Genomic DNA, 24,653 nt, shown 5'->3' with positions numbered 1-24,653 from the left:
TTTTGATGGTATTGGGGCTTTCATTGTTCTTTGTTGAAGATGCTGTATAAGCCAGGGTTCTAAGCCAGAATTACTTTTGTGTGGGTTAATAACTGTTTTTCTTTTGTAAGTCTATCTTTTTGTTAAAGAGCCCCAGAGGAGAACTGAAGCTGGGCAGAAGCAAAGTTTTGCCTCCCCTGCAGCATCAATGGTTTTTCTTTTTCTTTTTCTTTTTGATGGAACTGGGGTTTGAACTTGGGGTTTCACATTTGCTAGGCAGGTGATCTGTCATTTAAGCCACCCCTCCAGCCTGCTTCCTTCTTGTCCTGAGAAGTATTCCATCCTACAGATGTACCATGGTTTGTTTTCCCATTTTTATTCAATGAAGGACATTTATTCTGGTGTCTGAGGGACATTAAACCTGGTGTTCAGGTTTTGGTTATTGTAAATAAAGCTGCTATGAATATTTGTGACAGGTTTTGTGTCAAAAGGGGTTTTATTTTTTTGTAGGATAAATACCTAGGAGTGAGATTGCTGAATCATATGGTAAGGGTATATTTTACTTTTTAATTATTTGCCAAAGGGTTTTCCAGAGTGGCTGTGCTATTTGCATCATCAACAGCAGTGTGTGAGCCCTCTGGTTACTGTCCATCCTCACCGGCACTGGTATTTTTTATGTTAGCCTCTCTAACAGGTGTGTACTGTATTTAATCAAATTTAGTGGCTGGTGATGTTGAAGTTCTTTTCACGTGCTTATTTCAAACTCTGCATTTTCTTTGTTAAAGTGTTTGGTCAAGTCTTCAGTCCACTTGGCAATTAGGTTTGTTTGTTTTCTTGGTGTTAAGTTTGGAGAGTTCTTTATTCATTCTGCCAACAAGCACTTTACAAATATTTTCTCTCACTCTGTTCTCTTAATAGGATCTTTCATTGAGCAAAAGTTTTAAATTTTGATCAATCCTGTGCATCAATGATTTTCCCCCTCTGAATTGTATTTTTTGGTGTCATGTCTAAAAACTGTCTAATCCTAGGTCTAAAAGATTTTCTTCTGTATTATTTTTTGTAAGGATTTTATAGTTCTATGTTTTAAATTTAGATCAATGATTAATTTTGAGTTAATACTTGTGTTATGTATAAGACTTAGATCAAGGTCTCCTCTTCCTCTTCCTCCACAACCTCCTCCTCCTCCTTCTTCTTCATCATCATCATTGTCACCACCATCCCAACGAGTGTCAAACTGTTCCTGTACCATTGGTAGAAAGACCATTCTTCCTCTCTTGATTGCTTTTGCATCTTTATCAGAACTGGTTCACATACTTGCATGGATCTATTTCTGGACTCTGTTTTGTTCCATTGATCTGTACCAATATCACACTATCTTGATTACTGTAGCTACATAATATGTCTTAAAATCAGACCATGCAATTCTTCCAACTTACTTTTGTTTCCAAAAATTGTTTTGCCTTTTCCCATAAAATTTACAACCACTTTGCCTACATAAAGAATGTTGCTGGTGTTTTGACAGAGATCAAATTAAACATATGCCAATTTGGGAAGAATTAACATTTTCCCTATGCTGAGTCTTCCAGTTACCTGCTAGCAGTCTCCTCTTATTAAGGTCTCCTTTTGACTTGTCCTTCCCTTGTTTCTCTTTGAAAATGTAAGTTATGTCTATAAGAATATATATAATTTATGTCCATCCCTTTCTCATATAAGAGTAACATATTATATATGTTATTCCATATATTGCTCTTTTCCATTTAAAAATATATCCAGGAGATTCCTCCCAACCCCAGCAGATGTGGAGATCATGGTTTTTCCTCTTTATAGTTGCTTACTACTTTGTCGTGTGAATGGACCATAGCTTCTGTAGTTATTCCTCTAGTTTCCTATTAAGGGACATTTTTGACACTTCTAGCTTTATGCCATTACAAGTAATGGTCAACCAATGAGCTCAGTGGTTCTTAATGGAGTTGGGGATGAAGATTACTTCCCTGGCTGTATCAGTGAAAGGAGGTGAGTGCATGCTGAGCTGTGAGTGCCTGGTAAGTGACACCCCTCAGATGTGTGTGCATGCATGCATGCGTGTGTGTGTGTGTGTGTGTGTAGGTTTTCATCCCTCTCTGGCTTTCTGTGCCTTTACCATTTATAACTACTCAGCATTGGGAGCTCTGGCTTTAGAGTCTGAGCCTTAGTTTACACCCTGTTCTGATGACTTTGTCATTGTGGAATGATGAATGATGTTTTAGAATTCAGTAAGAGAGAGGATGTAGAATGTTCCTGTGTAGTTAGTTCCTGGCTGGCTCATGGGCTCCAAGGAGCAGGAACCAGGTTGGTTCTGTTCAGTTTTTATCCTGGATGAGCATTTTGCAGAGAAACACTGCTGCAACAGACTGGCTACCATAATATTGAAGTGCTTTCATTCTGTATATCCTGACCCCACAATGGTCCTGAGCCCATCTTCCCAATGCTTACACCCCTCCTCTGACATCCTCTCCCCACTTCATAATCCAACAACCAGAGGGCTGAAGCCTGGCCCACCAGGACATCTCTAAGTCCCGCACCAGCACTGTGGCCTTTGTCCATTGTGATTGACCTATGTGTCAGCTGTGAAATATTTTGATTTTTTACCCCTGGTTGAGCCTTCACATCAAGTACAGTGCCTGACACAGAGTAGGTATACAGTTGTTGGATATCCTGTCTAACACAGTGTAGGCGCTATGTGGACCTATGCTACTCCCCTTCTTACGTGCTCTGACCTGGGACTGCAGAACAGGTCTTTTTGAAAGGAGGACCAATACATTTTAATTTAAAGTGTGTATGTCTTTCTTTACACATTTGTATAGTTTAATCGGAGAGTCTTAGCCGTGAGAGGTCACACAGGGCCTGACTGCTGATATTTGAACTTCACTGAAGGAGAAGAGATACATATTTATGTTAAACTTGCAGGACAGACAGGAGATTTGTGGGTAGGAAGTATAAAGTATCTAGTCTTAAGAACTGAGTGGAGAGTAAATGACCAACTTGCACAAGGATATCTGTTTTTCATCTTTAAAGGCACTCTAAGAATTTCAAAGCACTATATAAATATTAAAAACCTTTACATTAATTAAACAAACAAAAAATGGACGTGTTCAGTGTTGGCTCTTAAATTCTGTAAAAGAGGTTTTTGAGAAGATAGTCTGATTGAAGTAAAGGGCTAAGAGAAATGCCTTGAAATTATTTTTTACATAGCATGCAGAGTTTTTAAACTCAGATTTCATTTTTATTTGGAGAGACTTTAAAGGTGCTGGTGTAGATTATGGGATGGCTGGACCACCCCAGCTGTCTTTTGGGCAGCACAGGTCTTGAGTAGAGACCATAAAGATGAGGGAATGCAGCCTTGAGGGCAATATTTGGGTCCTAGCCTCCCGGTTTTCCTCACTGGTGTAATGAGAATAGATTTTCCCCAAGGGTTCCTGCCGACTACTCTCCCAGGAACCAGCCCCCTGAGCACAGGCACTGCTCCCCAGACAGCAGTGCCTTATCTGCACAAGGAGGCTTTAGGGACAAAGGGAAAGGGCATGAGCTGTGGTGGGTGGTAGAAAGAGCTGGGCTATGGTTAGAAGGACCATGGGAATCCTTCATATCTACTACTTAGTGACTGTGGCTCAAAGCAGAGCTTTCCTGAGCCTCAGTTTCCTCATCTGTAAAATGGGCCAAGAATATCTATCTATATTGTATTTATCAATCTATATAGTTGGAGATTCAATACCTGTGCTTAGTGAAATATGTGTGCTGTGCGTATGTTAGCTACCCACTGCCTTTTATCCCCCAGAGCTGTGGCTCCTGCATTTGAATTGGGAGCCACGTTCTCAGGGGGTGTGGTGGTCAAGGGCTCTCTGCTGATTGGTGACACGATGTGTCACCAATTATAACACAGGTTATAATCGTGGGGAGTGTTCGGCTGGTGGGAGCAGCAGCATAGAAGTTTATGGTCCTTTACTCATTTTGTCACCCCTTTCTTCACTGCAGGTAGAAAAGAGATGCTTGAATGTAATCATTTACTGAAGCAATGCTAGGAGCAGGGGTCAAATTAGCAAGAGACAAGTCCCTTGTAGATGCTTTAACTGGAAATAACCCTGGAGGTCTGTAAGGAGCCACTGCTACCTTCTTGCTCCTATCACCTGCCCATGTAGACTTTTGGAAGGCTGGAATCAGGAAGAGGACAGGGGAACAGAAGAGAGAGGAGGGAAGAGATGAGGGGGGCGCCTCTGCAGCCAACTCTGCAGTCTGGAAGGTACATTATGGGGACACTGCTAGCCCATAGAGCATCTTTGTGCAGCTGAGGAAAGTATTCTCTTATTAAGTAATACTGTGTTCTACACTAGTGTATCTACCTACCATTGCCCAACCTGTACAGTGCTTTCTCTGGTGCAGAGTGGGGCTTGCTTTCTATAGCTCCAGCAGGAAGCACCCATTCTCTCCTGCACTTACATACCAGGAGTGCTGGGCTCACACACCTGTGGCCCCAGTGTACATGCCCTGCACTGCTCCTTTTGTTTCTTGGAGGGTAACCTTGTCAGGGTTAGAGCTGGGGGAAGATGGTTAGGGGTTGGACCTCCGGTTAGACTGCAGACCAATTTAGAACTGTCCTCTCAGCAGAGAGCACACACCAGGAACAATGGAGCAAAAATACACCTTGCAGTTCGTCAAGATTAAAAGAGATCTGGAGCCAAAGGTTAAATATTTATGAATTAAAAGGTACAATAACAAACAAAAATGAAGCTTAGGGGTGTGTGTGTGTGTGTGGATGGGTATTCATTTTGGCCTAGCAACAATGCTAGGGTCAAGGTCATGGGAGTTTCAGGGAGAAGGAAAGATGCTACTGCAGCGGCTTTCCTTGTCAGCAAGATGGGGTACCCTGTGTTTTCTATTTCTGGGCACAATCAGCTATATTTTTGTATAAGAACTCAGGAGGAACATTGTTGGAGAAAACAGGGTTGGTTGGGTTGGTGGTAACACTGACAGGGCCAGTGGTGTTGAAAGGGCCAGCGGTGGTGTTGACAGAGCCGGTGGTCATATTGGTTGCATTGCTATGGAATATGGATGGAATCACTGTCATGTTCTGAAAGGCAAAACACACGAGGTCATCATTTTCCTCTGTTCCCATGCTTTGGGCAGACCCTGTCTCACTGATGCTGGGCTTGGTCACATGCCTTTCTTTGGGTAAGGGGACATAGTAAAAGTGACACAAGTAGAGACCTGTGAAGGTTTTGCCCACTGGGACTTGTTCTCTCATTGCTCTCTGGAAACATAAAGAAGCCTGGGCTGGCCTGCTGCACAATGAGAGACACAAGTGGCCCACTTTTCCCTGTTGACAGCCAGCTTGTCAACCATCAGACATGCCAGTGAGTCATCTGAGGTCATCCAGTCACTGGGAAACTCCATGAGTAACTGCAGACTCAGCAAACCCAGCAGATGAGAACTGTCCACTGACCCAGAGGATCATGAACTGTTGTGTAAAAAGGTACATCAACCCTGGCAACAATGCTAGGGTCAAAGTCATTGAGTTTTGGGGTTATTTGATAGGCAGAAAAAGCTAATTGACACAGAGTTCAGTGGCTAGAAGTAGTGAAACAGAAATCCAATACATATACTGGTTTTGGAACTGAGTGGTAGATGGGAGATGGAGAAATAGTGAGTAAACTTCTGACAAAGGCTGGAACCAGACTGAGAAAGCTGTAGGAGAGAGAAGACAGCAGTTTGGATAAATAGCTTTCACATAATATAGTGGGGGAGCACTGTTGCAGTTTGGAAGATACAAAATATGTCTACAAACTTTTGGATTTGGCTAAGGAAGTCATCAGGCAGAATATTGGAAATGTCACTTTGGTGCTTTAACTACATGAAATAAAGTACTGTAAGAAAGACAGGAGATAAAGAAGGAAGACAAGTAGTATTCGGAGGGGACATAGAGGGCCCAGGACTTGATGAGTTGGAAAACAAGAGTTTCTTATTTCTGAAGTCCCCAGTGGATAAATGACATTCAAAGTAAATTTAGGCTTGAGAATTAAAGTCAAATCAGGGTTTGATCTATACAATAAAGGTTATGTCTATACAATTCTTTGTTAAGACTTTTGAAAGACTGACGCTTGTGCCTATTAGACTCTTTTGGCTAGACAGAAAGGTTTCTAAGAACCTTAAGGGCTTGGCATAAAGAAGAATGTAAGCATGTTGTTCGCAGGTGAATGAATGGTGAAACTTACTTCATGTTAAGGAAAGTAAGCCAGGCTCAAAAAGTCAAAGGTTGCATGTTTTCCCTCATATGTGGAAGCTAAACCTATAAGTTAAATGTAAATATAGGTATGTATATGGTCGTATATAGACATATACATATATGTAGTGAGAGAGAGAACAAAATGTGTTAGTGAGTCTGTCTGAGGGGACCACAGGTGGTGGGAGAGGGAAAGAAAATGTTAAAGAATGAAAAATAATGAAATAGCTCACTATTTCATTACATATGAATGTAATATAATGCATTGTATTGCAAGCTGTTGAATACTGGGGGAGCATGGTGATTGAGAATGAGTGAATAACAGTGTGTGTGTGTGGGTAATTTGATTAAAGCACAATATATACAGGCCTGGAGTACCAAGGCAAAACCCCCTTGGGCTATCAATAGATACTCAAAAAAAAAAAAAAATGAAGACCAGGGGGATGAAATAGGTCTTTTCCAGGGCTGGATACCAGTGAGAGTTGGTGGGAATAAGAAAAGGGTGAAAATATGATCTAGCAATACCACTCTTGGGGATATACCCAAAAGACTGTGACACAGGTTACTCCAGAGGCACCTGCACACCCATGTTTATTGCAGCACTATTCACAATAGCCAAATTATGGAAACAGCCAAGATGCCCCAGCACTGACGAATGGATTAAGAAAATGTGGTATCTGTATACAATGGAATTTTATGCAGCCATGAAGAAGAATGAAATGTTATCATTCACTGGTAAATGGATAGAATTGGAGAACATCATTCTGAGTGAGGTTAGCCTGGCCCAAAAGACCAAAAATCATATGTTCTCCCGCATATGCGGACATTAGATCAAGGGCAAACACAACAAGGTGATTGGACTTTGATCACAAGATAAAAGCGAGAGCACACAAGGGAGATATGAGGATGGATAAGACACCTAAAAAACTAGATAGCATTTGTTGCCCTCAAAGCAGAGAAACTAAAGCAGATACCTTACAAGCAACTGAGGCTAATAGGAGAAGGGGACCAGGAACTAGAGAAAAGATTAGATCAAGAAGAATTAACCTAGAAGGTAACACACACGCACAGGAAAGTAATGTGAGTCAACTCCCTGTATAGCTATCCTTATCTCAAGTAGCAAAAACCCTTGTTCCTTCTTATTATGGCTTATACTCTCTCTACAACAAAATTAGAGATAAGGGCAGAATAGTTTCTGCCGGGTATGGGGGGGGGGAGAGGGAAGGGGCGAGGTGGGTGGTAAGGGAGGGGGTGGGGGGAGGGGGGAGAAATGACCCAAGCATTGTATGCACATATGAATAAAAAAAAATTAAAAAAAAGAAAAACAAAACAAACAAAAAAGGGTGAATATGGTGGTTGTGTTTTGTATTCATATATGGAAATAGAAGAATGAAACGTGTCCAAGTTGCTCTAAGGGGGGGGCGGGGAGGGATGAAAAAGAAGAACGATGGAGGGGGTAAATCTAAGATATATTATAAGCACATACATAAATATCACAATGTATCCTCCTGTATAAATATTATATGCTAATAAATTAAAAAAAAGAATCTTAAGGGTTTTGTCCCGAAGAAGCTTAACCTCAAAATAGATGTTGGTAAGTTTAGATGTCTAGAACACAATCCTAGGTGTGGCTTTTGGCAGATGGCAAGATCCATAAGTTGATAACATAGAAAATACTCAGAGTTTGTAATGGAACGCTATCAGTAAAAAGTCCACCAAACATGAACTGAAATTGATCAAAGTGCAAAAAGACCTTTGGGTCCCAATTTCTTAATACAGGAAGGAGGTTTAGAGAACTACTCATTTTTGTCAAGGTGGAAAAGATGAGCTATTTCTTATGGAAAAGGGAAAATGCTTCTGAGGGTGGGGCCAAGAGTCTAGAGGACCTAGTCAAGATCCTGGAGAAAATGGATTAAGGAGCCCCTCCCAGGAAGCAGTAGAGAACAATGGCAGACTCTTCCAGAGAGCTGACTTGACCCCTAATCCAGAAACATTCTCTGTCTTCAGGGTAGGGTAATATCTGTCTCTTCCTGAAGGATTTTAGTTATTGTAGAGCAGCAATTGTCCTGTGCATCTTGCTCTATCTTTTACTGAACAGGAGTGTGTATCAGAGTTATCTGGTGCTTGTCTGACTGAATTATGTTGAAGTGGGGCATGGTGGCTTACACTAGCACTTGGAAGGCTGGGCAGGAGGATCATGAGTTTGAGGCCTGTATGTGCTACATAGTGTGATCCTGTTTCAGAAAAAAAAGAATGCAGCAGAGCTTTATTTTAGTTTGCAGGTTTCTGGGTCAAGAAGAGCCACACTCCAAAATCTGCAGTCATATCTATACCTGATTTGGATCCTGGACTTCAAGCCAGATGCCATCATTGGGTGGGATGCTTGGGAATCCTGGGATGGGGATGGGTATGTTTTGCATGTTGTAGAAGTTAAATCCTCATATTCATGACTATTTTTTGAGGTACTGGGGTTTGAACTCAGGGCCTTGCACTTGCTGGGTAAGCACACTACCACTTGAGTCAGACCTCCCAGCCCTTTTTGCTTTAGATTATTTATCAGAGAGGGTTTTTTGTTTGTTTGTTTTTTTTTTTCCCCTTGGGCTGTGATCCTCCTACCTATGCCTTCTGCATAGCTAGGATTTGGGCTTATTTGTTGAAATAAGGTCTTGCCAATTTTTTGCCTGGGCTGGTCTTGAACAGTGATCCTCCTGATTTCTGCCTCCTGATTATAGGTGTGAGCCTTCCATGCCTGGCCCTCATAACCCTTGTTAAATGATATTGTATCTCTTCTCATTGAGAGGTAGAGCTGTTTCTCTGCTCAGTGGATCTAGATTTTGGCCATATGGGTGGTTTTGGTTATTGGGACATCAGCAAGAAGGATACAAGCAGGGACTCAGAGTGCTTGCTTCTGGGGAATTGCATGTTTTGCTATCCTGTGAAGAGGCTCAGGAGGGTGAACTGGAGGATGAGAGGGCACAAGGAGCAGAGAGGAACTATTCTAGTAAGAGCCCTGATGCCCAGTCTTCCCCAAGCTTACTGGGCAGATGGCTGGAGATGTAAGAGGGAGTCCTACAGAAGAGCAACTCACTGTCAGAGCCCAGATGCAAGACACTCAGAATAAATAGAGGTAAGAGACTATGTTTTGGAGTCATTTGTTATGCAGTAAAACTGAACGGAGACACCCTTTCTCAGGCCTCACTTCTCCTATTCTCTGGTCACTTCTTGCTACAGCACCCTCCCCCACAACTGATTCCTGGAGCAGAGCCCACACTTACCTCAAAATGGGTCCAGCAGACAGCCTGGCACCCAAAATGTGAGGCCACACAGGTGAGGATGAACTCGAGGAAGGCAAAGGGGAGGAGACCACCAGGTATGGCCTTCACATAACGCTAGAGGCAGAGAGGAACGGGAGGCCTTTAGTTGTTAGAGTTGACTGTCTGGGTGACAGTCCACATGTGGCCCATGTAAGGCAAGTGCCATGTGCCTCATCTGGAAGGTCTAAGTCCCTCTCTGCATGTGGCACATAGGAACAGATGCTGTAGGCACCGCTTGTCTTATCCATTTAGTGCACCCTGGCTTGATGTGCAATGGTCAACACCTGCTGTCTTTGCATTGGGGTTTCCTCTGGAGCCCACTCTGCTGTTGCACCACAGGCCTGAGGCCAGCCCCTGGAGAGAAGCCCTCTATCAACAACTGCCAGGGTTTGGTATATAAATACCCCAGCTTCCTTGCCTTGTGTTTGCTTCCTCTCTCAAATATACTACTTATCTCAATGTTTGCTTCTGAGAGGAACCTCAACTGAGATATAACTCAACAATTACCCCAACCAGATGAATCTGTTTGATGGGCTGGGGTCCTTACTGGGGTTCAGTGATGTACCAGTGAGGTGAGGGTTATCAGCTCTGCTTGACTCCGAGCTCTCTTAGCTGGATTCTTATGATCCTGCCTGGATTAGAGCTTCAAGGGTAGGACTGAAGGAAGCCCCCAGAGCTAGTGTGCTCTGGGACATGGCCCCACCTGCAGTGGGACAGGAGCACCTCCCTTCCCTTCCCCCCTCACTCTTCCTCTTTGTCCTAGAGTGTGGGATCCCAGGATTTGGCCCCAGGCCTGCCAGAGCTGCAGTTCTTTGTGCTGCACTTATACTAGCATGCTTCTCCATCATAGATGCCTCCATTGCCAAATGGCCACCTTTTGATCTAATAGATGTTGCCATGACCACAGACCTTTCCTTGTTTAGATGTTCTGTTGCCTCATGCTAGACTCCTGAAACCAGCACCTTATCTGGTTTGTTGCTGTGTCCTCTAGATGCCAAGTTACATTAGCAGAACCAGATTTTTTGGGGGACCTGCAGTGAGTTCTCTCCTTAGGAACTGCCCTCATCCCTGTAGACAGGTCTGGCTTAAGACTCTGAGCCCTGCCAGGCTTCCTTGGCTTGCTTGGTTAGTGCTGAGGGAGGACCAGGTTAGGTCCAGCTGGAGAACCAGCTGGAGCAAGTTACTCTTGATCTTGTTCTTTGGTCCTCCCAAGCACTGTATCAATGCTGTTCATGTTCCTCCCATACCATGTTGCCTGTCTACTTCCATGCCTGCCATCTCACTTTCAACCTCACTGCTTGGTCTGAGGGCTTTCTTTGCCATAGGTGTCTCCTCTGCCCATACACATGGCAGACAGGAAGTCCTGGGGAGATGATGGACCTCAGCAGCAGTGTCCAATCCAAGGCTGAGTGGAGTGGTAAATCAATACCCTAGCTCCCTTGCCCCAGCACAGGGTATAACTGAGATGTGTGTTCTTCATTGTCTGAAATCTCAGCAGGATGAGACTCCAACAGTACCTTAATAAAGGTACCATTGATCAAAATAATACCTTTACTGTGTGGCTCCTTTCTCTTGCTTGGCTTACTTCTGTCCTCCCCTATTGGTGTTTCCTGGGACACCAATATGACTTGCAGTGAATTTTTGTCTCTGCCTCTGGGGGAGGGGTTTCCAAATAAGACAAGACTCTAGCATCAGCACCACTGATTTGCATGACAGCTGTCCCTCAACAGCCTCCTGTGAGGAGGTGATCTTGTGAGTTTGAGTGTGGCAGCCACTGCTTACCTGAGCACTTGTCTCTAAGCAGGGGCTAGAATGGGTATAAGAAGGGCCAGTTGTGTTTACCTCTCAGAGCCTCAGCATCCTCACTGTGAAATGAAACATGTTATGGTTCTCTCAACACTCACAGATCTTTGGTGATGGCTACATAATTTATGGATGTAGTGCTTATCATACCAGAATGGAATTCCACTGCAATTCCTTCCTGCTCTGGAAACCACCTTGTAAGCCCTTTATGTTCTTTGTAAGCATGGGGCCCTGGCAGTTGGAATGCTCACCTCTGGCACATTAGAAATTTGAGAGATGTAGCTGCTCACATCTGCAAGGATAATGATGATCCCAACCAGGGCGAAGATGGCACTGACGATGTTCATACCGATGCTGCCATTCACCTAGAGGACATGGGTGTGCGTGTGTATGTGGAGGCAATGGTGAGCAGAGCCTTCCAAAGTCCAGCACTTGGGAATGCATGGGAAGTAGGAGTAAATAGGAGTGAGGGCAGAGAAGAGATGGGTAGGCAGCACAGAGAAGAAGCTAGTTTATTCCAAGTGTAATGAGAGGTGAGCAAATAGTTCTTTGGTTTTTTCAGTATTGGTCTGAACTCAGTCCTTGCTAGACAGGTGCTCTTCCACTTGAATCATACCTCCAGCCCTTTTTACTTTAGTTATCCTTTGAATTGGGTCTTGTGTTTGTGCCTGGGCCCACCTGGACTTCAGTCCTCCTATTTACATTTACTCCGTAGCTGGAATGACAGGAGCATGTTATGATTGGCTAAGATGGAGGGTCTTGCAAACTTTTTGCTGCGGTGGCCCTGAACCGTGAGCCTTCTGGTCTTCACCTCCTGAGTAGCTAGGATTACAGGCATGTACCATCATGCCCAGCAGGAAATTGTTCTTTAATCAATGTGTTAAGTCCTTTTAGATCAGGGGCTGCCTTTGTTTCAGAAAATACTGCTAAGTAGCTGAGGGTAGGAAGTGGAATTCAGAACCTAGGTTCAAAAGAGATAACACAAGGTTGCCAAACTGCTCTGCAAAAGAAAGGAGTGGGAACCCCACATTTGCCTCAAGAGAGGAGGGAGTGGGAAAGACGTGGTCCCTGAGGTGGCAGGCTGGAACCTGGGTTGCCAGAACTGGCAGGGGAAGGTTTCAGGACAGAGTGTCTCATATTCAATTTTGAGAAATCTCCTTCTCCATGCTGAGATGCTGACATCCTCCATTGTTCACTGTCTCCTACTCAAGATACTACCTTTTGGGAGGCCTCTGGTGATGGCGATAAGAAGAGAATAAAGATAAAGGGGCAGCCTGTCACATTTGGGCTGAGGTCTGGGCAGCTGTCAGACAGCTGAATAGAGACAGAGACTGAAATAGAGATTGCAATCAGCAAAGTCAGACATCAGAGCAAGAGGGGGTCAGGAGACATCCAGAAATTGTCAGACGCCTTGGCAAGGGCATTGAACTTCCCAGAGGATGTGGGAGGGTTTGCCCAGTCTAGGTGGAACATTAAATAGCAGCGTGAACTCAGCTAATGTGTTGGGCAGGGAAGGGGTGTGTGGGGGAGGTGTTTCTGGTCCTTTTGAAAGAGATGAAGCCAGGCAGACTGGGGGTTGGGAATTGGGAAACTTTTCATCAGGCAACCCATTTCCTCAACCCACCGCTTTCCTTGAAGTGGCAGAAAAGAGATCAGAATCCATATAGAGAAAGCGGGAGGAGGAGGGAGGGCTTGGAACCCGGGTGGAAGGAGAGCTACCACCAGGTTCATTTATCCTGAAACTTCTGAAGGCTGCAATAAAAATTAAAACATGACCAAATACTTTTCTAGATGTCAGACAAAAAATGACACTGCAAAGGTGAAAGGAAATACTGGGCCCTGGGTCCTATGGTTGGAACTCCAAGTTGTTCAAGGCAAACTTTTCTAGGTCCAGCCAAAAAGAAAGGTGAGTAATACTTCAAAAGGTGGCTGAAATGAACACACATTGCCTTTTGGCCTGGACCTAGAGTTTTGCTTAACACAGAGCACCCCTAGAGCATTGTACTGCAAATGTTCATGAGTTTCTCAAATGGCTAAGTTTTTTGATAAGTGCTAAATTTTTGAGTAGTAAAATGCAATGGGTAAAAGCACAGCTTTGGGTTCAAATCCCAGCTCTGCCACATACTCACTGTATTCTTAGGCAAGGCACCTCTCTGTGCCTCAATTTTCTCATCTGCAACATGGGATAATGAAACTTCACAGAGTTGTGCACATTGAGGGATAAGGACTGTGAAAGTACTGAACCCAAGGCAGATCACATTGCTGCTGTGACACCTCTTTTCTCACTTGTGGGAATGAATACAGTTTTAACAATTTGGTTGTCAAAAGTGCCATTAGAGCTCACCATACAAGTGCTGGGATCCTTTTCAGCCCATATGGAGAGGGATCCAGATACAATAAACTACACAGACAAAAAGAAAAAAGAATGAGTCATTGTGCAGCATGTTAAAAAAGAGATCTATTCATTCAGAAATGCATCCCTCAGTCTTTAGGTTCCATACACCTGTTTCCCAAAATGTGCAGGTCTGTTTACTCCCTCTCAACCCTTCACTGTCCAATAGTAGGGGCCAAATGTGCTTGCTGCTGTGATACTCGCACTCCTGGAGGGTAAAGTCTAGGATGCCATAAGTGTCACCTTTTGACTGGGCCTCCTTGAGTCCATTGCAGGTGTATCAGCCCAAACTCATCTTTTGTTCGTATTGCTCTATCCTTGACTATGACCTTGGGAAACCAAAGCAGAGTAGCATGATGGGCAGAGCTTGGAGCTGGGAGATAGGACACCTGGGCTCTGGCTTCACTTCTGCTGTGATCCTGGACCCAGCCTATGAGTCCTAGTTAGATTTGATGTCCCTAGGTAGGTGATGGACCTATGAACCCAAGAGGCAGTAAGGACTAGCTTCAGGTATAAGAGCCTGAATGGAGGTGGCCTGGGTCCGACACTTCCTTCCAGGACTTGCTGGCTGTGGGGACATGGTAGTATCATTTAACCTCTCTGAACTTCAGTCTCTCCACCTGGCAAATGGGCATGGACAAGGGTCCCTGCCCTCTTTTCCTACAAGTGGGTCATGAGGCTGAAGTGAGAAGGAGAGTGGACCTCAGGGCTTTATTATCTCTCTTAAAAGCTACTCACTTTGTCTGCCATTGTGGAAGGCTAGAGGACAGAAAGGTTGGAGTGGAAAGGGCAGAGCTGGGGCTCACTGGGAGGCTGCCATGGGCATCTGGCAGAAGGTGGCACCTGAGGCCTTCTTGAAAATAATGCCATGTGCCAATGTGGTACTCTCCTCAGAAGGACAATGTGGTACTCTCCCCAAGGGACAGTTGTGCCTGTCACTATTGCGTGTGAAAAACAATAGACTTGGGACTAAGCCTGGGAACAAGGTCATAAGCATGTGAGCGTTGCTGATACCATCATAAAATCATTGTTGTTAGACAGAGTTAGAGCCAGAAAGTGATAAAGGAAACAATTTATGCCCATCTGTCTGAGACAAGCGAAATCAAAATCCCACAGGAAATCCCTTCTGGTTCTACACACACCTCATGCTTTGCAGGCCTTGTACATATGCATGGATTTCTGGAACAAAATTCATCCTTCACATTCTTTAAGGTTGAAACAATGCAGACAAGATGCTCTTGGTGAACACTTGTCCACCAGAGCACCTCCACCAATGAGCTTGCCACTCCTGCCTTGGGTCTGCAAGACCAAGGAACTTAGGGTTCAAACAGCCTATGTGACTTTCTCCCTTTCTGCTAATACAAACTTCCCCTTTCCTCAACCTTCTCGAATTTTCAAAGTCTTAAAGTAACCCACTGGCTCGTGACAGAGCTGGTCAAAGTCCTCTTCAGCTCAGAAAGGACAATCTGGGGCAGATCTGGAAAGTCACTCTGCCCAGGCACAGTGCCCCTGCTTTGTGGACAGGCATCTCTCTGAATTACTGTTGAAGCCACTTTTGCTCTTCCATTTGTGAAGTGACTACAGTAATAGTTCCTGCTTAATGTTACTCTTTGCGTGGGGTACTGGAGATTGAACCCACAGCCTCTGTGTGCTAGACAAGTGCTCTACCACTGAGCTACACCCCCAGCTCTGTATTACTTTTTGTAGGATCATTTGCGATGCTGTAGGAGAAGCAGTTGTAAATGGCAAAGTACTCTAAAATGTATATTTTTGTCGGATTCTTGTATAATCAAAAGGGAGTTTTGAACTGAATGATCTGAAATGCTAAAAATGATCTTTGTCCCAAATGGTTGAATCCAGGGTACTGAAACCTAAGTCTTAGCAGGATTCTAAAAACAAAGGAAGGGGATATGACAGGACAAGGACATGAAATAAAACCATGGAAGAATTAAGCATGAGGAATTAATGGGTGTTATTGTTGGTAGATGATATGATAATCTACACAGAAATTCCAAAAGATTCTAGAATCAAATTGTTAGAATTAATAAGGAAACATAGTAATTTCACTAGATAGAAGGTCACTATGTAAAAGCCAACTGCATGTTCATTTTAAAATGTAATTTTAAAATACATTTATATAAGCAAGGAAAAATAGGAATAATCTAAAAAAGATGCATATGTTTTTAATGGAGAAGCTGATTAAAATTTGTTGAGAGATGTTAAATTCTAATCAATATTCTTAGATTACAAGAATCAATATCATAGGGATGTCAATTTTTTCTAAATTGATCTGTGGATTCAGAATAAGTTCCATTGGCCTGATTTGATCATTACACAATTTATTCATGTACAGAATTGTCACATTGTATCCCATAAATTTGAGTAATTTAAATAAAAAGACTTATCAAAACATATTGCACTTTAGGAATAGGGTGGTGGCTCAAGTGGTAGAGCTTGAGTTCAAACCCCAAAAAGGGAGCTTAAGTTTAAACTGCAAAAAAAAAAAGAAAAAGAAAAAAAGGAAAGAAAAAAGGAAAGAAAAGCACCTCCCATACTGCACTTAAAAATGAAAAGTCCACTGGTGAATAAAGCTATCTGCGTGCACAATTTGGATTCCATTTATACGAGCTTATAAATATGCAAAACCTAGCCACCCATTGCTTAGACATCCAAGTATAATTTGTTGGATTACAAAGAAAGACAAAGGGTTGATAAAATTGCGAGTAACTGGCACCTCTAGGAGTAGGGAGAGGTACTCTTGGGGTATTAAAACTTGGTGATGCTTTGTGTTTTGAGTTAGGTTGTAGACACCTGGGTGTTCATCTAAAAATATGTAATTTTTATTACTTTTAATTGTGATAAAGTACACACAACATAATATTTACCATTCCAACCACCTTCAGGTGTACCGTTCACCAGCACCAAGCAAACTCACATTGTTACACAGCTGCACCACCATCTACCTCAGAACTATTTTTCTCTCTGAAAACACACACTCCGTCAGGAGAGCCCCTGGCAGCCACCATGCTGCCTTCTCTACCTATGAGTTTAACTACTCTAGGTCCCTTGGATAAGTGGAATCATATGACAAAGGTGTTCATTTATAATTATCAATGAAGCTCTGTGACATTATATGGACTCAGTGCTGTGCTGGCAAATGTTTCACATCAACTTGGTGAGTGAGAATGGAGAAGGACAAGGCCCTGACTGGGAGGATTTGCTGATTTCTGAGGTGCATATATATCCACAACAGCTGACATCCTGCTACCAAATGGTTTGACAGCCAGTTTACATAACTCCTGAAAACTTTACAATCCACTCTCATGACTAGTAGTAGATGCTATCTTTAGATGCTATCTTGAGCATCCAACCCAAAGACTCAGATGTGCATAAGAGATATTTTGTAGAAAGAGCCGAGTGTGGAATAACTAAAGCATGTGGTAATAAATGTCTGTACCAGTTCCTTATAGGCAGGACGGGGATTTTCTGGGGGCAGGGTTGGGGGTAGATCTTAACCCTTACTTGCACCTGTGGACTTAGGTGGCTGACTCTAGGATATGAGGGTCCTACTGGGAGTGGGACTCCATGGTCCTTCTTTCTCTACTTTCTCCTTGTCCCCGCTGGTTGACCCAGAAAGGAGGCCACATGGCCCTGTACTTACAGATATGCCTCCCCAGATCGGGTACCCTGATATCCCGGTCACAGAAATACCCTCATACAGAATAGGATTGATTGCAGAGAAAATATGCACCAGGCCAATGAGGATCTGGATGGCCTGCCGGGGAGAACAGAGAACAAATCATGGTGAGGCAGCAGAGTTGGGGCCTCCAGGCTGTTGAGCTGCACTTTGTAGTGTTGGCTGCACTCAGACTCACTCAAGGTGTGGTTGGTGTTGGGGCTCACTCAGGCCAACTGGACCAACATCTCTGGGTGCAGGGCCCATGCCTAGGTGTATTTTAAAGCTCCACAGGTGATGCTAAAGTGCACCCAGGATTGAGCACCCTGGGCAGAAAGAAAAGGTGAGACTCTTTAGACCGCAGGAAGAAACATCTTCCCTTCAAACGTGGATCCTGCAGGTGTGCAGAGAAAGCCTGAACAGGGCTTTGGCAGCAAACTTGTACGGTAGCTCTGGCACTGGTCTGTGTGGCCACAGACAGACACCTGCTGTGTGTCAGGATTTCTTCTTTTTAAAATGGGGATGATAGTACCTGGCTTACAGGAGTTTTTTACAGATTAGAAGAGCACATTAAGTCAGGCATGATGGCACCCATCTATAATCCCAGCACTTGAGAGGCTGAGGCAGGAGGATCATGAGTTAGAGTCTAGCCTGGATTCTAGGGAGAGACCTACCCCCTCAAAACCAAACAAAACAAAGAAGTACACACTAAACTTGTCGACCAGTTCTGCTCATAGGAGGTGTGCAAAACCCTTTACCAACACTGTTCCTCTTCTCACACTCTATGTTCTCTTGCTAGCAGATATTTTCCTATGATGTGCCCCAAACTGGCCTTGACAATGGACACTCTGGAAGATCCTCTGTCCTTCCCACCCTACTGAAACCCTTTCCTTCCTTTTAGGATCATCTAAGTCCTTTTTCTGACACCCCCCACTTAGGATGAATCCCCTCCTATTTTGGGATCCTACAGCATTTGCTTTCCTGAAGTTCTGGGAATGGCAGTTGACTTCTCTGGGCCTCATTTTTCTCAGGGGTCAAATGACCAGTGTCAAGCAGATGCTCTTAGCTCTCATGGCCCATGAGTGGAAGAGTTGGTGACAGGTCTAGATTTCACGTGAATGTCCCTTCATAAGACAGTATGCTTACTAGGAGACCCTGTGTACAAATTGTATCATTGTCTAATATAAAGATCTTTCAGAATAAGCTGGGGTGTTACTTCAATTTCTCTAATCATTGACCTCAGTGTATTTCTGAGTTTTAAAGGCAATTTGGTGGTAGACTCATATTCTGGAGATATACTCACAGGTGTTGGTTGTTCTTCTTCTACTCTAAATGAATCCCAGAGTGTAACTATACTCACGGTACTACCCATTATTTTATTACTCTCTATCTTCTGATCTTTCTCTAATTGTTGGACAATGTCATATCTTCTGCTTCTCTTTTAAATTGTTTTCTTGACTTTATAGCACTTCACACGTATTTCTAGTCAATCCATTTCTGGCCCTCACAAAATGGTAAGGTTGTAAGCTGCTCTCAGAGAATTGAGAACTATTTACTTAATTTATTTGGCCTTCTGTTTATCACATCAATATGTGAATATAATTGCTTAATAAATATCAGTTATTGATATTGAAAAAAGACAATGTGATTCATTTTGTCTGAATACCCATTGCATCTGTGTTTTAGGAGGCAAGTATAATTTCCCCACAAAATGAAATTGTAATTCATGAACGATTCACATTTTTGACTTTTCATTGGTTTGTCCAGTCTCTGACTTCTTTTTTTTTGAGAAATTTTCAAAACCCTCCAAACTCTCTTCAAATAGTTGGGAGTCAAAGTTAACAAGCATTTGCCCAGTATTAATAATAAGGACATTAGTTAGTAATTATAACACAATTAGTAGTTAGTAACCATATCATAAAACTATAGTTACTATGCAATACGTATACTATCTTTATCCTTTGAAGAATACACACTCACATTTATAATCTCACTTGATGCTTGAGACCAGCATTTGTATTCCTGATATTATTTTACAGAATTTAATCTAAGATTTTATTTTGGTAAGTTTGAGAAGCAAACAATGCCTTGCTTTTGATTTAACCCTCTCGTCCATTCCTAAAGGATTGACAAGAAGGGATGGGTTGGGGTATATATTGGCCCATTTTCTGTTGGTATAATGAAATTCAATTTGAGTATAATGAATAATTTGTAAAGAAAAGAGGTTTATTTAGCTCACAGTTTTGGAGGCTAAAAGTTCAAGCTGCATGATGCTGGCTCTGGTGAGGGCCTCCTGGCTGAGTTGCCTCATGTTAGATGATAGAGAGATATCTATCTCATTGATAGAGAGAGAGAGAACATAAGGCCAGACAGAAAGCCAGAGAGACTGGGGAGGGGTTAGGCTTGCTTTTTAAATTTTATTCATTCATTCACTCGTTCATATTTTTGCTGTACTAGGGATTGAATCCAGGGCCTCAAGTACGTGAGGCAAGCACTCTACCACTTAAGCTACACCCTCAGCCTTGCTCTTTTTCTAATAACCCTCTCACGAAAACTAACCAGGAGTCCCATAAATTAAGTTAATCTTTTCCAGGTCAATGGTCTTTCTAGTGAAACTGTAGCTGACCCTTGCCCCTGAAGGGGAAAGTTGAGCAATTTTACAGTCTCCTCCAAACACCATGGAACTGATTGAGGATTGAGGGGAAGACAGGGTGGGGCTGGCACCTTGAGAGTTGTCCTAGATTTAGCCTCCAGAGATTGCCACTGTCCTCTGTCCTTTGCCCTCTACATTCATCCCCTTCCCCATCTAAGTGCTTTAGGGGTGGGCTTATGAAGTGACCAAAACTGGAGAGAAGAAACCACACTCACCCCTAATGTCCTGACCTCCTCATTTATGAATTTCTTGGGATCAAATGTAGTAAATGATATATTCCTTTGGAACTGGTTTGATGTCTGCGTTGGCCCAGGGATAGTGTTCAGAGGATTCTGAGGGTTTCCAGGCAGGGTCTGGGAGTTTGTCATTCCCACTGAGTACTGGATCACTCCGAGTGCAGTCTGTGAACTGGCCATTCCTGTTGGAGCCTGGAGCCCAGTGGGCTGACTTTGTGCACCTGTCACTCCTGCTGGGTTCTGGCTCACTATGAGTGGGCTTTGTAAGTTTGTTCTTCCTGTACCACACTGGATTCCTGTTGATGAGGCTGGGTAAGCAGTCATTCCTGAAGGCTTCCCCTGACTTTCAGAGACCACAGAGTACCTGGGCTGTGCAACATGGATATCTGGGGTGACAGAAGCATACACATGGTTGGCTCCGCTCTCCTCCTGGGTCATGGTACACAGCTGCTGTAAGACACACAGATGCATTTTTCTCCTTTGATACAATGAACAATCCATCCTTCCTCATCCTCAATTTTGTTTCATCTTCATTAAAATAGAAACCACCTACCAAGGTACTATGCAAGAAAAGGTTCTTTCCTTCATGGGGGTCCAAGTTCTTGGATCATACTATTTTCTTTATATGAGTTTGGATTTGTGTGATCAGGTTTCCTGAGGCTATTTTGCTCATTGCAGACCCTTTGGGTACAGTTTGGGTGGTGGTGCCACAGCCGGTTAGAGTGAAAAGAATCAAGGACCTTGAGTAGGGGAAGGAGGAAGAATGAGAACAAGGAACAAAGAGCAGGAGAAATGAGGAGAGAAGAGAAGATGAGAGGGGATGAATGAGAGAGAGAGAGAGAGAGAGACAAAGTGAGAGAGAGAGAGAGAGAGAGAGACAAAGTGAGAGAGAGAGAGAGAGAGAAGCTTTTTGATGCCCTGTTAATACCTGATGTGTTAGTCCCAGCTACTTCCTGCCCTTGAAGAATGTAACTAGTTTGTAGGTTTAAATAAGGTAGTTTATGGATGACTTTTCAACATCAACTTATTTCAGAGAGAAAAAGCAGACTTTCCCCTGATTCCTTGAATGCCTTTGTCATGTGGAGGGGCTGTGGACCAAGTAGCTTTGGGAATGTTCATCCTTTTTCATTTCTTCATGAGTATCATCCACGTTGGTATTGGGATTAGGACTATGTGGACATTTTTTAAATGTTCTGTTTGTTTAGGTTTAAATCGCTATGGTATAGGGTACTGGAGAGTCTGACAGTGGCGAAACCCTTAGCCACACATACTTTCTACTAAATCCTCAGCATTAGACATAGATGAGAAAGGAATAACATGAATGTGGCCCTGATTTGACCTCTGATAATGTGATTTGGGGAATTTCTTAATTTTTCTATGCTGATGAGCAAGGACACAAAGGCAGGAGGTTGGGTGTATAGCCTCTTCAGCACACTGGAGGCATTATCAGGTAGAAATGCATGCCGCTTAGACTAAGGAAAAAGCTTCTTGTTGTTAATTGCTGTGACAGTTGGTCTAATTTCATCTAAGTTGAACACACCTGGCAGGCAGAAAACCAATTTTTATGGCACAAGGTGATGTGGAATATATTCCAGCAATAAGCCACCAGGAGGTTTTCTGAACTCTGTAGGTCCCCAGTATTAACTGGATGCATTCCAGTGCTCCACTGTTCAGCTGTTGCCAGCATGAGAAAAAAACACTCCAAACTGCCCATGAGCAGCTTGGGTTTGGTGCACCCTACTGGACTGGCACTATTTGATATTAATCATCTAGAAAACAAACTCAAAGGCAAGACAGCTCAGGGCTGAGAGATCAGACAGCTCTGGGTCTATGTCTTAGTCCCTTCATTTACTGCTTGCCTGACGTTGAGCAAGTTGCACAAGCTCTCACCTGCGCAGGTGGATGGTGATAGCTCCTTCCCCAAAGAGCGTTCTGAAGATTCAGTGAGAAAACTTCCAACAGAGCTTGGCTCAGAGAAGTGATCTCTGGAAGGGTGGAGTCCATCCATAATGGAAGGGCCATTATTTGACCATTTTTCCAGAGTGACCTCAAAGTATGGTCTCCAAGTCAGCAGTATTAGTATCACTTGGTGAATTCTTGGTCTGCTCCCCAGACCTACCGAATCTGTGCTTTAACATGCTGCCTATGTGATGCTTATTTATTTGTTTATGTTGAGGCAGAGTCTTGCTATGTAGTCCAGGCTATCCTTGAACTCACAACCCAACTGCCTCAGCCTCCGAAGTGCTGGGATTATAGGTGTGCACCATCATGCCTGGTTCCCCAGGGGATTCTGATGGTGCTGATGTTTGAGATCCACAGCAGTCCAAAGCTGCCCCACACTTTTTGTTGGCTTTGCATCCCTTTCCTTGAATCCTAACAGTTAAAACTACTGGCTCTACAGAACTTCAGAAATTTCCTAGCTTTTTCCTTATTTTAACAACCAGCTATTTTCTAAGTCCCTGGCAACTCTCCTCTTTCATAAGAAAGGCATCTGTCACCTGACAGAAGAGGCTTTCACCATGACTTCTCACTCAGGTCCATACGCCTGCATCTTTGTAAAGAAGGGAGGCTGAGAATCTGAAGGTGGATAACTGGCCTGTGATCATGCAATTCACACTGGTGGACCTGTGACTCAAATTTATTTTCATTTCATTACGTTTTCATTCCTTTAAAGGAATGTTATGCCTACCAGGTGACACACACATGGCAGAACCTCCAGTAGTGGAAACAGACTTGTGGTAGGCAGCAGGTGCCATTTCTCCTTAGACCTTGAGCATTCTTTGCCTTCTCCAAGGGGCATCAGGTTTTCTAGGGGAGACTTTATAGTAAATGCATCAACCAAGGATGTTTATTTATGCTTCCCAGACCTGCAGATAAAAGGCAATTCCTCCAGTGACATTATTACTGATCATTTTGCAGATGAAGTGACTAAGGGTAAGAGAGGTTAAGTAACTTGACCACAATCACACAGCTAGGAAATGCTGAAGCTGACATTTGAATTATGACAACTGAAGGTCTGCCTGCCTTCCATTCCTGTAACAAATACTGTGCTGAATGCTATACCGTATTCATGATATGAGAAAATGAATTAGTGCTATCTTCTTTTTTTCAGAGCAGACTTCCTTTTCCACAGGTGAAAAACTTGCAAATTAGCACAGATACCTGGGCTCCTGCAATGGGCTCTGAAGACCCCTTTGGCTTTATTTCCTATCAGGAACAAAAGAGTGGTTCTGCCAGAGACCTTTCCACCAGCTCTAGATTGAGGTCCTAAGTCAACGTGATCACATATTTCTATAGCTGGAGTCAGAGAGAGGTAAGCCAGAAGGGGCCCTGCCGTGTGTCCTGCCTTTTGTCTTGACATTGCTATGTCCATGCAGAGATGGGCACTCATTTCAAGACCCTGTTCTGATGCTTCAGGTGCCTCCCAGGTGGCCAAACACTGAATCTCCAAGGACAGGTCACTGTGAACCCTGTTACAGTCTCTGATCTTGGCCCCTAGTCTGCATGTGGCTCCTGATTCCTTCTGCTCCAGGATACCCTCCCAGGTCCTGTCCAGGTCCTGTGTCTCTCCTGATGTGATCCAGTCTCTGTAAGATTCTGCACAGAGGAAAGCACAGAAGTCTTACCTTGCAGTCCTGGCAAGCCGGTGGCCGTCCCTCTTCACGCTCTGTTGATGTCTGTAGCTGGTCTAGAAATTCCTGATAAAGGAAGAAATAGGAGGTTTCCCTTTCAAACTCCAAAGTCCTGTTTGAAGTTTCACTGAGAGTCAAAGGGTCTATTGTCTGGCTTTCACATTGCATTTATTTGCCCCTCTGGGTTTTTATGGCCTTGGTTGGAATAGCATTCCATGGACACTCCTTCCAAAGTCTGTCTTTGAGAGAGTGTCTTATGCAGTAACTTGGAACATGATTAATTACAAAAGTAATTAAAGTGAAATAATTACTATGTATCCTAAACCAATATGAGCAGCGCCTTATTGAAAAGGGACATCTGGACATAGAGGCAGACATGAACACAGGGAGTGAACACCATGTGAACATGAGGGGAGAGGGTGATAGATCTGGAAGCCAAGGAACACCAAATATTGCCATAAACCAGCAGAAGTGAGAAGAGAGACATGGAGGAGATTCTGCCTCACTTCCCTCAGGAGCTCCCCACCCTGCTGACACCTTTCCCTTAGATTTCCAGCCTCTGTGAGAAGATAAATGTAATGAATAAGCCACTTGGTTTGTGTGGTGACCACCCCAGGAAACTAATGGAACTCCCTTCCTGGATTTTCCTAAAGCTTCATTCAACAAAGCAATCTGTGTGGCAGATTGCTGACCCTCTACAGTGGAGGGTCACGGG

At 43.5% G+C, this 24,653-nt stretch overlaps 1 protein-coding gene across 2 annotated transcripts; it reads right to left on the bottom strand.

Annotated features, from left to right (window-relative positions):
* Positions 1 to 4,685: 4,685 nt before the first annotated feature.
* On the bottom strand, positions 4,686 to 24,089 carry Ms4a18 (membrane spanning 4-domains A18). Of its 2 annotated transcripts, none has more exons than XM_074069568.1 (7): positions 23,933 to 24,089; positions 20,286 to 20,756; positions 17,403 to 17,516; positions 13,694 to 13,750; positions 11,601 to 11,714; positions 9,508 to 9,621; positions 4,686 to 5,083 (listed from the first exon to the last, which is right to left on the bottom strand). In XM_074069568.1, the coding sequence occupies exons 2-7, from the start codon at positions 20,742 to 20,744 to the stop codon at positions 4,889 to 4,891; spliced, it is 1,053 nt and encodes a 350-aa protein (XP_073925669.1). In that variant the 5' UTR covers positions 20,745 to 20,756; positions 23,933 to 24,089; the 3' UTR covers positions 4,686 to 4,888. The 2 variants fall into 2 exon arrangements, with proteins under 2 accessions (XP_073925669.1, XP_073925673.1); XM_074069572.1 differs by having other exon boundaries at positions 20,286 to 20,753.
* Positions 24,090 to 24,653: the final 564 nt, after the last annotated feature.

This window comes from Castor canadensis, chromosome 1, assembly GCF_047511655.1.
Source record: "Castor canadensis chromosome 1, mCasCan1.hap1v2, whole genome shotgun sequence".
In the NCBI taxonomy this organism is placed as follows: Eukaryota; Metazoa; Chordata; class Mammalia; order Rodentia; family Castoridae; genus Castor; species Castor canadensis.
This window is presented reverse-complemented; position numbering and strand designations above follow the sequence as displayed.